At 38.3% G+C, this 17411-nt stretch overlaps 1 protein-coding gene across 1 annotated transcript in view; it reads right to left on the bottom strand.

The window, feature by feature from the left end:
• Positions 1 to 17411, bottom strand: part of Anapc1 (anaphase promoting complex subunit 1) — a 76295-nt gene that overhangs the window by 13114 nt on the left and 45770 nt on the right. The window contains exons 30-42 of the mRNA XM_027421847.2: positions 16599 to 16690; positions 14212 to 14346; positions 13974 to 14056; positions 12882 to 12960; positions 12099 to 12173; positions 8829 to 8905; positions 8151 to 8241; positions 7989 to 8042; positions 6717 to 6910; positions 5348 to 5434; positions 2796 to 2913; positions 1291 to 1368; positions 912 to 979 (exon numbers count right to left, since the gene is read on the bottom strand). Coding sequence (XP_027277648.1) covers positions 912 to 979; positions 1291 to 1368; positions 2796 to 2913; positions 5348 to 5434; positions 6717 to 6910; positions 7989 to 8042; positions 8151 to 8241; positions 8829 to 8905; positions 12099 to 12173; positions 12882 to 12960; positions 13974 to 14056; positions 14212 to 14346; positions 16599 to 16690 — 1231 coding nt within the window. The remainder of the gene's footprint in view (positions 1 to 911; positions 980 to 1290; positions 1369 to 2795; positions 2914 to 5347; positions 5435 to 6716; positions 6911 to 7988; positions 8043 to 8150; positions 8242 to 8828; positions 8906 to 12098; positions 12174 to 12881; positions 12961 to 13973; positions 14057 to 14211; positions 14347 to 16598; positions 16691 to 17411) is intronic.

The following is a 17411-nucleotide window of genomic DNA, read 5'->3' as shown; positions in this document are numbered from 1 at the left end:
AGAAAAAGAAAAAAAAAAAGATGACATTACAGGAGGTATTACTGGTAGCTCTCTGCTGAAGTTAGTGTTTTCCAGTGCCACTTTTAGGGGAGGAAGTCTTCTCCACTCTCTGTCAAGATTATTTACTATGCACAAAATGAATGAGTGCACATTAAGTGAGGATACATCTCCACTTTTCTGTGGTATGGATATTCATGGGATTTTACCTGCTCAACATTGAGCTCCTCAGGGGTCTTACCTAAAACTGCTGGTTCCTGTGTCCCTAGTAATATGCCTAAGACAATGCAAATATTAAAGATCTAGTAATTGGTTTACAGTAGAAAGAAAATACTAATTAATCTAAGACAGAACAAACAGAAATTAGCTACTGGAGAATAAGAAGATATAATTGGGACTAAACTATGAAAGTTTTACTTGCTTGTCAAAACGTTTTATGAATTTAAACAAATTACATACTTCCCAAGGTATAAAATTATTAAAATGCTAAAGTAATTACTTGCAAATAACTTATTCTACCTAAAAGCAGTCTACCACAGCCTTATGATGGTTGTAACAAGACAACAAGGGAGCAACAGAAGACATCTGAAAAGCATCAGCAGTTACAAAAAGTCCCTTTTAGACCAAATCCTACTGTACCACAGAGAACCAACCCTGGGACTGTCTAAAGCTAAATCAGCTCCAGTTTCTCAATGAACATTGTGAACATTACAATTTGACTTTCAAATTAACACTTTTACATTCTAAAACAAATCATGATTCAAAGATATAGACCACACTGCTCAACATACCCTAAATGTTGTCTTGGATGAGTTCAAAAAATGACAACTCTCAGACAATAATCCAGAATCTCACCTCCTTGGAGACTTCTATGCACTACCAGAAAGGCACAAGTGAGAATTCAGCATACTTACTTCAAGTGCTGTTCTCCCTTGCTTAAATCTATGAGCAGTTCCCAGTATCTTGGCCCTTTAACTTTCATCTGCAGGGACAAATGTAAACATAGTCACTCATACCTGGAAAACTGAACATGCTTCTTAGAGGAAATAGTGAATTGGCTGCAATAAGCCACCTATAGGTTAACAAGATCCAATTGCTTGCAAAAAGGTATGTGAACCATGTTCTGACAGGACATGTACTATTAGTAAGACCTTCTCTATCCTTCATAAATCTTCCTCTTGCTGTTGCTGCTTTTCTGTTTTCTTAAATGGGGGAGGGGACGACACCCTTACTGCTATGCAATTCTGTTTCAATTTACCCTCTAGATAGACCATCCAAGCCACATCAACTTACCTGCTTTAACAGATGAAGTTCTGGAAGAAGGGTTGGAGCCATCAGTTCTTCTTTGGTCTGATCATACCACTGAGTGCCCTTTATAAAGGTAAAACACAACCGGTGTTGGCCAAATGGCCACTCTGTGCCTTCCCCTTGCTCAAGGTCTGCACATTACTATGAAACAACACAACATCTCTGTGGTTTGAAAGAAGATGGCCCCCAAAGAGAGGGGCACTATTACGAGGTGTGGCCTTGTTGGAAAAAGTATGTCACTGTGGGGGTGGGCTTTGAAAGTCTCCTTTGATCAAGCTACACTCAGTGTGATAAACAGTTCACTTCCTGTTGCCTAGAGATCAAGATATAGAACTTTCAGTTCTTTCTCCAGCACCATATCTGCCCTATTACTGCAATGTCCTGCCATGGTAATGGACTAAACCTCTGAAACTGCAAGCCACCCCAATTAAACATTTTCCTTTATAAGAATTGCATTAGGCTGGGCGTTGGTGGCTCATGCCTTTAATCCCAGCACTCGGGAGGCAGAGGCAGGCAGATCTCTGTGAATTCGAGGCCAGCCTGGTCTCCAGAGCGAGTGCCAAGATAGGCTCCAAAGCTACACAGAGAAACCCTGTCTCGAAAAACCAAAAAAAAAATTGCATTGGTCATAATGTCCTCGAAGCAATAGAAACCCTCACTAAAACACCCTCTGATAGTCTTTTTGTTTGGCAATGCTAGATTTAGCCCATGAACTGGTGCATGTCAAGCAAGCATTCTAGGGCTGATCTGTAGCTACAGCCTTTCTACTCAAATCTTAAAAGACTCAAGCCTAAATTCTATCTTATGGAGCATCCATCACCATCAACACCTTGGAGGGTTGCTCTTCACTGGACAGCAATACTGAAGGGCTATGCTTCTTCAGCATGAGTTTATACACGTTGGAAACAAGCCCCATCTCAGAGTCATTTCCACTGTAACAATTGCTCCAAACTCTTCAGAGGGATAAGAGCACTGTAGCATGCCACACACCCTTGAAATTATCACACTGCTATAATTGTATCCATGCCTGGCCTTTTATTTCCTTCAGGAATATGACATCATCACCTCACTTTCACATCTCAAGAGTGTAGCACATTTTGACAAACAGAAGTATTTAATAATTTGGAACCAACTACATGATTTGCAACCTATGTATGCATGCCAATGAAAGATCACTCAAATACAAAACTTAGGGATTTCAAATGTTCAGCAAAACCACACAATCATTCTAACCCAAATGACTCTGCAGAACAATTTAATTAGGCACGCAAAGTTACCAGGAACATCATCCAGTGATCAGCTGTAAGGACAAAGGAACAGCTGATGATTCCAAAAATTACACCCAAACACAAGAGTGAGCCTGTGTGGCCTGGCAGTGAACAGCAACTTGGGAAGCTTCATTTTTTATGACTGTTCCATTTAGTATCATCAGCTTTTGCTAAAAATGCTTTTAAAATAATCGGGTCTACAACGATGACAGGGAGAGTTACCTTGTAAGTAACTTCTATAAGGGCATAGCATGGTGTGTTTGTATCCACATCCACAGGTACCAGGAGCCTTGGTTCTGCAGCTAGCACATAGAGGTGCCGGAGAGCCTGGAGATGATAGCTGTGAACAGAAAACACAGAGAAGTGACCAGGACACTGACAATCACTGTTGCTGACAGGCTACAAGAACCTGGATGAAAAATACCTTCCTATATGAATTTGAAATGAAGACAGAAAATTCAATTAAAAGTTCAGAGAAATTCTAGTTTAAATTTTTTTATTACATAACATGTGTGTATGCACATGATACATGTATTGCATAGGTCAGAGGACAACTGAACGAGTTAGTTCTCTGCTTTCACCATGTGGGTACAGGGTACAGGGGATTAAACCACCATCAGGCTTGGTGGTAAGCACCTTTATCTACTGAGTCATCTTGAAGGCCCAAAGGACACAGAGAAATTCTAAGAAACTACTTATGTAATCTTTGGTTCAAAAATTCTTTGCGTTCACAGGTAGAAAAAGTTTAATAAGAAATGTCTTAACAGAAATATATTTATTAATGGTGGCCTGAACACTGATTTAAAACAATGATTCCATTCAACCATTCTTGGCTGCTCTACACAAGACATCTCTCATCATCTCTCTCAGGGATGTGCTGCAGTTTTCTTCCTCTGGCTTGCTAGGGAAGACAGTTCTCAGAGAGCAAAGCTCTCTATGTATACATCCTTGAATACACAATCTCACACACATCACTGAAACACACAATAAAATACTGATGGGTGAGAGTGGTAATGTGTGTGTATATCTGCTTTTGAATCTTCACATTAAAATTAACTTTTTCACAAAATGTTCAATTTTTAGATACTATTAAAGAATAATGAAATGAGATTACAAAAAAAAAAAAAAAAAAAACAACACAGGGTTGAAGAGAGGACTAAGTGGGGTGTAAAGTGCACACAGCCTAAGTATGAAGACTTGTGTTCAGATCCCCAGAACTAATATCCTAGTGCAGAGGCAGACACCTGTAACTCCTCGGTGCTAGTTAAGTGAAGACCGTGGATCCTGGGTTTCTAAGGGCTTGGTGGCTAGCCAGTCAAGCTGGACATTCAGTGGGAACCCTATTTCAAAAAGTAAAATGGAGAGTGACAGATGAAGATAATCCCCAATGTCAATGTCTAGCCTCTACATACACATATGACACACACAAAAACTAGAGATTTAAAAAAAGCAACAATAACCTCCCCCTCTTCTCACTCAAATCTATCCACTGCTATAAGTGTATCAAAAATAAAACTGAAAAGGGGAAAAAAAATCCTAGTTATTAGCTATATTTAAAAATGGGGGGGGGCAGTATTGGGTATTGAATACTGGGCCTTCCACATGCTAAGCAAGCACTCGGCCACTATGCTACATCCGAAGACCAATTAAGGTTCTTGATATTTATCACCAAATTGCCTTAAGATAGGTATGATGGTGCAGGCCTATAATCCCAACACTCAGAGATAGAAGATCACAGGTTCAAAGTCAGCCTGGGTCATATGGCTAGTTCTATGCAAACTTTGAATACACAATAAAACCTTGTCTAAAATAAAGACGGGAGGGAAGGCAGGAGGGAGCAAATTCAACTAATCACATGACTGGCATTTCACTATAATGACCTGGCAATTGAATTCAACAAGTCACAAGGCATTCTTAATGAAGGATGGAAGCCACATGTCAGAGCTGTAGTAAGTTAACAACGTTCTTATGCTCCAGCTAGCAGAGTTTGGATTTTAGATCAGGCTATTTTTGCAAAGCTGTCTTTTCCTGTCATTGGTTATACATAACATTATAGATTCAAGTGATTTGAGAGGTCCTGACCCTTCACTATTAGACAAAGAACACCCTGACTCTTTTTTCGGCAGACGACAGAGGGTGCCATCGATTAAGTACAGTGTCAGCTGGCTACACTGTCATTTATAAGGAGCTTTTTTTCTCTCACAATGCATAAAAGAGGTCCCTTATCAGAACACTTTCCTGGAGAAGGATGTCTTAGTGTTAGTCGTTTTTTTTGTGCTTTCCATGCTCTCTAAATGCTCTGTACTGCTCACTTCCTATGACTTCTGGGACTACTGCTTCCTGTCACTTCTAAATGGTCTGTTCAATTTTTCTATAGGTCTCTATTTTTGTCTCTTTGATGTCATTACACAAAACTTCTCAGCTATTGTGTTAAAAGAAGGAATTCATACTGCCATTGAATCAGATTAAATTTTCTTAGAATTAAATAATCTTAACAAAATTTCCCTTGGCTACTGAAGTTTGCATGGTAAATTTGTACCTAAAGATAACTCAATCTGGCCTACATATGGGTTCAAAACAGTTTCAAAGACTTGAGAATAATCAGGCATCAGATGTCCAGAGTTTTCTTCTAGTCTAATATTTGAAAAGAAATGCTTAAAAGATTTAGGCAGGAAGGTTAAGCTAATAAACAAAGCAATTGTCCACAAAAACAAAACAGACTGATTATCCTTAGAGAACTCAGGTAACAGTGCTAAGCAATGCACAAGACTCACCGGTTGTCAGTGCTGTGGGCTGGGAAATGTGGGTAAAGGGCACAGAGAAGAGCGGCAATGGATGAGTTGGATGTGCTCAAAGAGTACCTGCAGAGCAAATTTAGTGGGACAGACATTATTATTTCGTGTGCATATATTTAAGGCATTCATGAGTCAGAAGACCAGGGTTGTATAACAAGGTATAGTGGTAAGGTGCCTTGATAAACAAAGTACATTTTTGGTGTGAATACACACATCTCTTTACGGTTAATCCCTGTATCATTCCTGGGATGATTACTATTCAAAACAAAAGCAATATTCTACAACTGTTACAATTCAACCCAGGATTAATAAGCAAGGTTAGCCCTAAAACAGCAGAGTAAGGGCAATGGAGTACTTTATTATTTTGATAAATCAAAATTCAAAGATGAATATTCAGATATTAACACTAGAAACTTAGGGATTAAAAAATATAGGCTGTTATAAGTATACTGAAAACATAAGAGGATCTTAAAATAAAACAATCACTAAAAGGGAGTGCCAGGGCCTGGAGAGATGGCTCAGTAATTAAGAGTGTGAGCTGCTCTTCCAAAGAACCCAAATTTGGCTCTCACAGCACTCGTGTTGGGCAGCTTACAATTGCCTGTAACTGAAGTTACAGGGGATCTTGTATAAACCTTCCCACACAAACACATAATTAAAGTATTCTTAAAAAAATAAAAGCAGAAGCAGAGAAGAAGAAAAGTGATTCAATGTGAAAGAAAAGCAACTATCCATACCAAATAAGATGGGACTTATTTGGAATGAAGTAATTTCAAAAATCATAAAATACAAAAGAATTTTCATAGTTAACATTTCTTTACACATTCTTGTTGACTTTTTAATTTTTATTGTTGTTACAAGAATTCAAAGGTTTGACCCTGTACTTCATGTCTGAGCTATAGCCCCAGCCTTTAAGCACTCATAATTCTAAATTACTAAAAGGAAGCAATTGTTACAAAGCATATAAAGGAAATGAATATCTTCCTCAATCTCTAACTTTTCAATCTTTATTATTTTTATACTTCTAGAGAGGTGAAAATAAACTTATATAACTCAGAAATTGGAGCAGTTGGCCAAGGTCACAGACATCAGGTAAGTAAGTGAAGCCATGGATTGAAGACAAGATGGCAAGAGACTTTGACCCTCAGAACTAGTACAAAATCAATGCAGTTCTAATTAATGTTTTTATCAGATAATTTACTATGAAAAAGGACAAATACCAACATTAATATGTAAAGGGCCAACAACAAAAAATGTACTTTTAAAAATAAAAAAATAAAAATAACCTTTATAGATCTCTCTCATGAACTCTTATTAAGGAACAAACAAAACAAAGCATATTCATTACCTTCCTCCTCCCAAAAAGAGAAGGCCCAGGGCCATGTGGTGGGCCAAGTGGAAACCATAGTTCATTTCTCCACCTGTCTTCATATGCAGGTATCGACAGAGCTGCAACACCTTCAGGTTCCCAGAGCCAGCCATGACCATGGCAAGAGACAGCAGGACAACACTCAGACAGGTTTCGAGGTTGTAGGGCCCTGTCTGGTGACACAAAAACATGACTCTGTGTTAATTGTGATTACGTTTCTTAATTACCAAAATATTTGACATTGGAAGATTTCAAATGTTTGTAATTTCAAAACTAAATCTATAAAAATTAATAATGATTATGAAATATAAATTCAATGTAGAGAGCTTAAAACTAGAGCATCCTAAAGTAAATAACAATGCACCACCCACTGAGAACTGACATTATCCCTACAGACATCACTCTCAGAAAGCCTTCCCATTCATCCATGTATATTTATAGATGAAAATCAGACACCACTACATATGCTCTCTTAGTAACTTAAAAACAAGTTCTACACACAAAAAAACTATACAGCATGATTTTGCTACATCCAATGTGTAAGAACAAATGGATATGCCATAACTTAGTTTAATATTTTGGGAATTTCTGATATTTTTAATTTCTTCACATTATAAAAATGACTGCATAGGTCTGTGTTATTCACCAGGAAAAAAATCTTACAGTCTCCTTGTTATCAGAAAAGTAATGTCTCAAGAACTGTATCCTCCCTACCATTTAAAAAAAAAATTTCAAATAACATTTTTTTCATTTACTTTCTATACAAACCAATTTCCCCTCCCTCCTCTACTCCTGTCTCCTTCCCTCTCCTACCAACTCCTCTCCCCATCCTCTCTTCTCCCATCTCCATTCAGAAAGAGGCAGGCCTCCCATGGGCTAGCACAGAGCTCAGTCCTGTCCCCCTAGAATTTGGCTTTTTTTTTTTCATAAAGGAAACTTTTGGTATTCAGTAACATGACAGAGTATGAAGTATGTCAACTGATAAATATTATTCCTCTTATTTATTCTCTTGTCACAAGAATTAGAAACCTGCATTCCCAAGCTAATCATAGTCTCAAGGGTAACCATATTGTCACCTAATTTAGCATTTTCAAACCTCAACATAAAGATGCTTCAAATCTCCTTTTAAATTCAAATAGCAAAGGTACTTGATAACCCATGACTTTCTGGTTTACCTATGAATTTTCTTTGTTTACTTTATTCCCAAATAGGGGAAAAGAAGAAGAAGAAGAAAAAAAAAAAAAGACTTACTACAGAAGCATTGGGTGCAGATAAATAATTCATAAAATCTTTCGCAAATTTATGCTGGAAAAAAGAAAATAAAATTGCAAGTTAAAGTGACATCTTAAGGCTGTAATCGTAAAACAGAAGGGGAGCTAGCAGCACAGCAGCACAAGCCAAGGTATTTCTCACCAAACAGTTAAACGCTGATAAGTTTTCTGAGCCAGCAAATCGAAAACCCAGAGACAAGCAGGCTCCTGCAATTATGTAGACGTGTGCTTGCCTGAAAACAGATTACAGGAAACATGTTGTTATTGTCCTTTAAGAACCCATTATCACCTGTCCTCTTGGGATAAGAAAAAAAATAAATATTCATCTTCTCCAAACCAATATTCAGCCTTCTGAGAGTATTAAAAAAGACCCCTAGCCAATCAACAGATTTCTGTGGATTTTTGCAGAAACCATGTGACTCTTATTGATACAGCCTGCCTCTTCCATGACATTCTTTCATATACTACAAAGAACAATTTTAACCACAGCCCCCACACCATGAAAAGAATGAAAAAGAAGAAACTACAACTAAATTTCTATTTATTCTTTTCGTGGAAACAGGTTCTCATGTGTCCCAGGGTGGCCTTGAACTCACGCCTTTACCTCCTGAGCATTATACACACACACACACACACACACACACACACACACACACACACACACACACACACACACAAAAGCAATCTGTAAGCATCATATAAATAATGGTTACAAATATGAGGGATTCAGAATTAGTCGAATCAGGCAACAATTCTCATGTGTAAGTAAACTGATCTGACAGATGCTAACATAGTTAATATTGTGTATTACATTACTTACGACAAAGTTTCCAAATTCAAGTCCTCTGAACAAGGCAATTCAATTTCACTCAAAGAGATACTATTTTCTCTTATAATCTGTCAAGACAAAAAACAAGAATGTCTGAACACCATGTTCTAGTTATAAATGTCATGAACTAGCTGTCATGGCTATATTTATGGAAAATAAACTCCAAAGTTTTGACAGTAGGCGTGTCTAAATTCTTTTGAATTATTTTTTAAAATTATTTGTGTATTTATTTCTTGTTTGTATTTTTGTTTGTTTGCTTTTTGGTTTTTCGAGACAAGGTTTCTCTGTGGCTTTGAGGCTGTCCTGGAACTAGCTCTTGTAGACCGGGCTGATCTTGAACTCAGAGATCCACCTTGCTTCTGCCTCCCAAGTGCTGGGATTAAAGGTGTGTATTTACTTCTTTATTTGTGTGGGGGCCCACACAAATATACCATGGTATGTATACAAAGGTCAGAGAACTTTCTCTGCCCAATTCTCTCCTAGCATGCCGAAGTTCCTGGGATTCAACTCAGGTCACCAAGCTAGCAGCAAAAGCCTTTACCACTAAGCCATCTCACTGGACCTGCTTTGAGTCTTTAACAGAGCATGAACACTGGAGCTTGAGCTTGGTTTCAAAGCTAACTCTAAGGCCACACCCAAGTTGGCTGACAGCTCTGTGACTCGTCTATAAAGGAACAGAATGGAAATGAATCCAATGATGGCTCTTAGAATTAGCACGCTGTATACATAAGTCTTTTGTGTTATTACTACACAGCTACACTAGCCATAGTTACAACCCCACACTTGATCATCAACTAAATCATCACCTAAAAAAATCATCACTAGAATATGAGTTGTAAATAAGTGAAAAGAAAAACCCTCTAGAATCTGGTCCTTTGTCAAGATCCTATAGTTTCTTTAAGTTATAAAAAAAATAAAAAAGCCGTAAGGTTATGGCACACCCCTTTAATCTCAGTACTCAGGAGGCAGAGGCAGGCAGATCTCTGTGAGTTCCAGACCAGCCTGGTCTACAAATCCAGTTCCAGGACAGGCACCAAAGCTACACAGTAAAGCTTTGTCTCAATAAACAAACAAACCCAAAAATAAACTTAAATCTAAAAAATCAAAACAGGAAGGGGGGGAGAGAGCGAGAGAGAGAGCCAGAGAGTGAGAGAGCGAGAGAGAGAGAGAGAGAGAGAGAGAGAGAGAGAGAGAGAGAATCATTTCCAAACAAGTAGAGAGTGGTGTGTGCCTGTGAACCCAACACTCAGGAAGCAGCAACAGGATTCCACAAGTATGAGGTCAGCCAGTTCCTAACAGCCCTGGCTTCTGGGTTGCTCTCACCCTTCCTACCTGGGTGATTGGGCTCAATGCCCACATAACATAATGCACTAAACTTCAGCATCTGTGCACTACTTATTGCAAATCTCCACAGGAGCCTGATCCATGACAGCCAGAAGCTGAAGCTGCCCAGGTACCCAACAAAAGACAACAGAAAAGAAACTGGCATGCTCACATGACTGGATAAACCTAAAGGATGGACTATTAACACTCAGTAATATCATACGCCATGCTGAGTGGGAGGCTCACACAAAAGATATGTACTGCAGGTGACATCATTAAAGTAAATTCATCAGTAAGATTAGCACATGGGACAGAAAAGAATGTTTGGGTATGCAAGGATGAGTGTTCAGAGAAGCAGCATAGGGGACACAGGTTTGCACCCACAGGCACACATACCATTAGTCACATCTTATTAGACAGCACATTTAATTGTGCATTCCATAGTTCAGAAACTTTAAATAGAAAAAAATGAAAATAAATATTGACATCTAGTTAATGATACACATTTTGATATAGTAGGGATATATTCATTACTGTTTACAACTTGAAAATGTACTAAAAATTATAGATAAAATAATGGGGTGGGTAAGCAAACAGACATGCAATTAAATAAGCTTATACAGTAAAATATTACCTATAGAATGTATCAGTAACATGGGTGTTCATATAAAGTCCATTGACATTTTAGTTTTGGAAGTGTTCTACTCAGGGTGTGAGGTAGAAACAATGCATTACACACACAGGCAACCGCTACTTATAAAAATGATTCTGCAGTCTTGTTACAAAGGAGACCATTTGCTATTAACTAGTATATATGCTAAAACTACAAATTTCATAAACAGAATCTTAGAAAAATTAATAGAATAAAACATCAAGAGTGTTTCTGTTTAATTTTAAACAATACCATTTCAAAGCCTCTGAGGACAAAAGGCTGAGACGTCTGTGGTCAATATATAATTTTTGCCTCTTAAAAAAAAAAAAAAAAAAAAAAACTTCTTTACATGTGCATGTGCATCTGGCATGTGGCATGTATGCATGCAAGCTTGTGTGTGTATGTGTGTATACCTGCACCTGTGTGCACATGGGTACAGTGGCTGGACGTTGATGCCAGCAATCTCCCGAGACCCTTCTTCTGCCTTACCCATTGGGGAAGGGTCTCCTGATCAAACCCAGAGGTTACCAACATGTCTAGTCCCATCTCTTCCTCCTCCCACTAGGACTTACATGGGATCTGAGAACACTAAGATCACATCTACCCTAGCTTCAGAAAGCACCACCAGACACGCACAGTATTCACAGTAAGCTTAGAGAGAAGACTCCAGCACTACCCACCCCACCACACCAGCCTACACCCACTATCAGATAGCCTGGAGAGGATTCTAAGAGATCTGGGAACTAAGGGCTCACATGATGAATGTGATCATTAGCAGCACCAGGACACCACAGCCCATGACCACCCCTGCAAAGTGGGACTGGCCTGAAGGAGCAAGAGCTGTACTTTTAACTCTGGTCCTCTTGCTTCCAATGCAAGCACTTTAGCTGCTGTGCCATCTCTCGGTCCTCAGGATATACTTTTAAAATGAAGGTTCCTCTGTCTTCAAAAGATACTCCCTAAAGATGAGCTGGAAAGACTGCTCAACAGTTACAAGAATGCACTACTCTTCTAGAGGACTCGGAGTCCAATTCACAGAACCAACTATAAGCAGCTCACAACTCCATGTAACTCCAGCTCCAGGAGGTTCTGATGCTTCTTCAAGCATCAGCACGTTTATGTGTGTGCATGCACACATAATAGTAATAACAAATCTTTAAAAAGAAGAGAATGTAAGGATAAATAACTGCCTTCACAAGAAAAAATATTCTATAGCATGTTGAAAAGTCTTACAAGAAATAACAATTTATGTCATTAAAGTTACAGTATTTATTATTTGTACCTACCTGAGGAACATTACTGTCAACCCACTTGGAATTCGGTAAAATATCATCCCACAAAATCAGGCACCGAGCAAGTGTCTTAAAAATGAATTACAGACAAAATTAATTAGGCAAAATTCACCTATTTCCTAACAATTATAGCAGTAAAAAAAAAAAAAAAAAAAAAAAAAAAACTAAGGATTAGTTCTCAACTAATGATTACTTTAAAAAACATAGACTATCAACTAAATGTATAAAAATAAAGATTTAAATCTTAAAGAAAATTAAAATTTAGTTCATCATCATCATCAAAGTTTCAAGGGGTTGGAAAAGGCTTTAATTTGCTGTGAAAGAAAAATCACAAAGAGAAGAGCCACAGCTCAGCTTATATATCAATTTTAAAACTTCCATGTGGTTCAAACATTAAAGAAATGCAGAACAATTTCAGACAGTACTAAACCATTACTCTCATTACAACCTTAACAGTACTATTGCAACCTTGCTAATACTAAAATGTAACCCAGAGTCCTGGTCACATGCTGCCTAGACTTTTAATAATAAAGTAAGAAACATCATTCTAAGTATTATCTATCAGGTTGTTCACCTTTCCTAGCCTTCCTAAGTTCTACTTGGGAAACTTCAAAATAGCATTGACAACCAATCAGGAAAACATGGCAAGTTAAAAGTAAAACCCCTTTTCATGGAAAGGCATTCAGATTTGTAAGCTAAACTTGAGGATCAAAAAAAAAAAAAAAAAAAAAAAGTCCCCATCAAGTCAAGAAAGATGAAAATGACAAAGCACCACACCCTAAGCAAGAGAAATTCTGGCTTCACAAAGTCCAGCAAATACATGGTATCAGGAGCTCGCAGCCAGTCGGCAATGGATCTGTTGGCAGAGGACATCAATGAAGGTTACTGCTCAAGAAGGTCAGGTAATCAAAACTCAAATGACATAAAATCTTTTCTCCCCTCCAGCAAAGGTCTAGCTTCTCCATTAATGTTTCACACACACTGACATAACGTTTATTTTTTGTCTCACTGTAACTTGTAAGTTCCATGAGGGTATTTTTAGTTTTGTCTTATTCAGTATCTCCAGTACCAAGACACTGATATAACATTTATCCAAATAAAAGATTAATGATATCTGTTACCCCTTTTTAAATTCTGCATAGGATTTTCCTAATTGCAATAATTTAGAACACTGTAGAGTTTCATGAATTCAAAATATTTTTCAAATTAAAATAATTAAGGTGAGCTAGGGACATAACTCAGGACAGACTGGGAAAGTAGAAGGTTTAGTCATTAGAAAAAGCTTCTAAACAAAGCAAAACCATTTTTATAAAAGGCAACCAAGTACAGAATAACACTAAGTATTTCTGGCTTAAACAGTGCTCAAAAGGATATGCCAATTACTGAAAGAACTGGGCAGCTTTTTGGGCTAGCCCTTCATATCCTTGGCTTCCACATCCACTTGAAAGTATCAGAAGGGAAAAAAAACTTATGTCTAGATTAAACAAATGGTCTTTTCATTCTTTTAATCATTATTCTCTAAACAGTACAGTATTAACAACCATTTGTAGAGTATGTATAAGTATACCTCATATTGTAAGTAATTTACAAATAACTTTAAGTAACAAGATGAAGTGCATGGGATTACACACAAATCCCATGCTTTTGTGGGTTCTGTTGTCTTTATGGGTCCTGGGACGAATACCCTAAACACAGTGAGACAAGTGTCCTGATGAACAGCATTACCAAAGAAAACACTACATAAAGTCTACTGTTATCTGAGAGAACAGACATCAGGCTGCTCTAGCATAGGGGAGATAAATGTGGAAAGATTTTACTCCTGAGGGCAAAAAGGACGCCACATGTCATGCAAGGGACAGGTGTTCATACCTGTTATTGGTTTTTAAGTAGATCATAGCCAAAGCCAGAGTAGCACCTGGACAAGTCACATCCACGTTTATGGTATCTCCTTCCTGGTGAGAGAAGTTACTCTGTAAGAGCTCTGAATTCACCAGGCTGAGTACACCATCAGCACACTTCTAACTGTTGCTAGGAAAACACTACTGAAGCTAGTCTCTTAACTCTCTCAGCTTGTGGCATTCTGATCTCTAACTCTGATTTGACTTACTTTGATTTGGTAACTTGGAGATTTATGTTTCTCCCTGTGCATTCCAGTTTGAAACCGCCTATGACCTCCAACCATATACTGATACAGCTGCTCCGGCACATTGAGATCAGACATACCAATCAAATTGCTGCCGTGCTGGGAAAAAAATCAAATAACTGAGATGAAAAGAAGTCTTTCAGCAATAAATCAGTAGCACACACCCATAGTAAACAATGGGACACTTCAAAAGAGGGCATTTTAATTTTGATGTTTCTTCCAATTACAATAAACACTTTACACATTAATTGATATCAAGCTATTAATTCTCAAAAAGTATAATTTAGATTCAGATCTACATACTTCCATTTAATAAAACCTATAAAGTCAAAGACATAATTACACTCAGAGTAAAGGAAAAGACTGAGTGTGTATATGAGTGTGTGTGTATACATACATACATACATACATACATACATACATACTCAAAACCTGAATGTGAACACCTGAGTACTTCATTACTGCACCTGTGATCTCTTCAGGCCCCCACAATAGCTTACTGAATGCTTACTGAGTATCATGCTCAACTCTGTTGTATTTAAAATGAATTAACTCAATTCAGGAACACTATTTGTTCTAGTTAGCTTTACTTGTTAAGCTGATACTGCCTAGAGTCACCTGAGAAAAAAAGCCTCAACTGAGGAATTGTCTAGATGAGATTGGCCTGTGGACATGTCTGTGGGAAACTGACATGATTACTAATTGATGTAAGGAGGCCCCAGCCCACAGTGGAAGGTACTATCCCTAGGCAGTGGTCCTGGGTTATCAAACAGAGCTAGCTAAGCATGAGCCTAAGCAAGCCAGAAAGTGAGCAAACAAGCAGCACTCCTCCACCGTTTCTGCTTTGGGTTCCTGACTTGAGTTCCTGCCCAGAATAGAAGTGTAAGCAGAAATAAACCCATCCTCCCATAAGGTGATTAGGTCAGAGTGTTTTATCACAGCAACAGAACAAAACTAGGACACTACTGAATAGCTACTAGTAAGACTCTCACTTATAATGAGGAAAGGGAGGTGCAACTGAACCCAGCCCAAGGTTGTCTGTCTAGCTACTAAATGGCAGGGCTGTATGTCAAACACAGCAGTTCTGCTCAACAGTCATAGAGTTGCTTAACCAACAGACACTAATGTAGTCATATGATTAGACTCACCATATCTGAACCAAATTTCCAGTCCCAATTCACAGTATGATGCTTTTACATAGTACCACCTGCCTCTTTAACTTACATGTCAAGATGTGAGAAGAAAACACATGGCCAACAATGACAGATTTTAGAATGCATGTAAGAAGCAACATGTTCCACTCAAACATTTTGAGTATCATTTAGCTTGACTATAACACTACATTGGAGGGTTTTCAAGGCAATCATATTCTAAGTAAAAAACAGTAATTACATGGAATGTTTTTGGCAGTTTTATAGACATCTCTTGGATGGAGTTAACCTGACACTGCATCCTGTTACAAAGCAAAAGCTGCTATGGCAACTCTCTGGAATACAGTGATCAACAGAGCAGCAAAAGAAGATTAGGACTATTTCTAATAGTAATAGTAATTAGGACAATTACTACAGATTCTTAAGGCTTCGAATCATATATATTTTCACTATTTTTCTACTCATGTATGTGTACAGAGAAAGAGAAGAGAGTGATCAATATGTGTGTCAATAAGCATAAGTGTGTGAGGGTGGTATGTATGCATGTGTGTACAGGTACACATACACACATGTATGAATACTTGTGTATAAATATGCACAGGGGTCACAGGAGGATGCTGGGTATCCTGCTCGAAGTGTGTACTGAAATCCAAACTCAAGTTCTCATGCTTACACAGCAAGAATTCTTATCCACTGAGCTATCTCTCCAGCCCTATTTTCTTCTCTATCTATCTCTTGAACTTTTTTCAAGAAATCTGAGGACTGCAGATGATTCAGTGGTAAAGAGCACTAGCTGCTCTTCCAGAGGAACTGGGTTCAATACCTAGCACCCATATGCTGGCTATCTGTAATTCTAGTTCCAGGGGATCCAATGCCACCACCTTCTGGCCTCTGCAGGCATTGCATATACATGGTGAACAGACATACATGCAAGCAAGACATTCATACACATAAAAATAAAAGAGAAATATCATAGTTTAACTATAAAAACATGTTAGTCAGGGGAAAGAAATCTTAAAGTCCCACTTCACTATAATTTTTCTCCACTGAAGACTTTGAAAAAGAATCCAGAAAGAACAAAAGAATGGGCACTGGGTGAAGTGACAGGATACCAGAGTGGCATTCAGGACCAAGTGTTAAGAGTGTTCCTTTCAATGTGCAGATGCTCTGGGTAAAAGCAGGGGAAGACAGACTACTCACCCCCAAGCAAACCATACCCAGGGCCAGGCCAGCAGCTAACGAGTAGGACTCTCTGTCAGTGCAATATTCCATTTCTGGACCAGGAGGCCGTCCTATGGAGAGAAACACAGGTCAAGCCAGCTTATTATAAACTCCATCCAACTTGTAATAGTTTTAGAGACTTCACTTCCCAATTGCTTTAGATAAAGACACAGTCCAAAAGGCATCCAACTTTCCAATGGTCTTAGGCAACCCCCTGGAAAGGTTGAGAATTACTGCTCTATACAAACAAGCTCTAAGCTCTAACTAGCAGTGCTGGGGACCATTTGAGTACTTGTTTTAGACCCATAATGTACGCTACTTTATATTTTGGCATAGGAATGTTTCAGTTTTGTAATAACTTCTACTATCACTATAGCAGATCAAAGTCTCAGCCTTGTTCTTCACTGTCCTATGGTACATCCACCTCATGAAACACATTTCTGGTGGAACTGCCTGGGCTTTAGCTGACACAAACAGCAAGGACTGAAACTTTTGTTAATGAGTCTCCTACATACACAGAAGTTACACCCTCTAGCCTGGATCCTAGAATAGACAAAACAGAACCAGAGCAACCAAACCATAGATCTACAGCCTAAAGCAGAGCCAGCAGGCCAATTTAATCGTAGTTCATGATGCAGAAGTGTCGTAGCAAAAGATATGTGATGTAATCATGCTGAAGGAAAATGTATCCTCACTAACACACTCGGTGGCTCAGAAATCTCCAAAGTTTTACTTTCCATGGTTTCCCTACGTTATTCTGAAAACATTAAATGCCAAATTCTAGAAATAAAA

This window comes from Cricetulus griseus, chromosome 6 (assembly GCF_003668045.3).
Source record: "Cricetulus griseus strain 17A/GY chromosome 6, alternate assembly CriGri-PICRH-1.0, whole genome shotgun sequence".
NCBI classification, from domain to species: Eukaryota; Metazoa; Chordata; class Mammalia; order Rodentia; family Cricetidae; genus Cricetulus; species Cricetulus griseus.
This window is presented reverse-complemented; position numbering and strand designations above follow the sequence as displayed.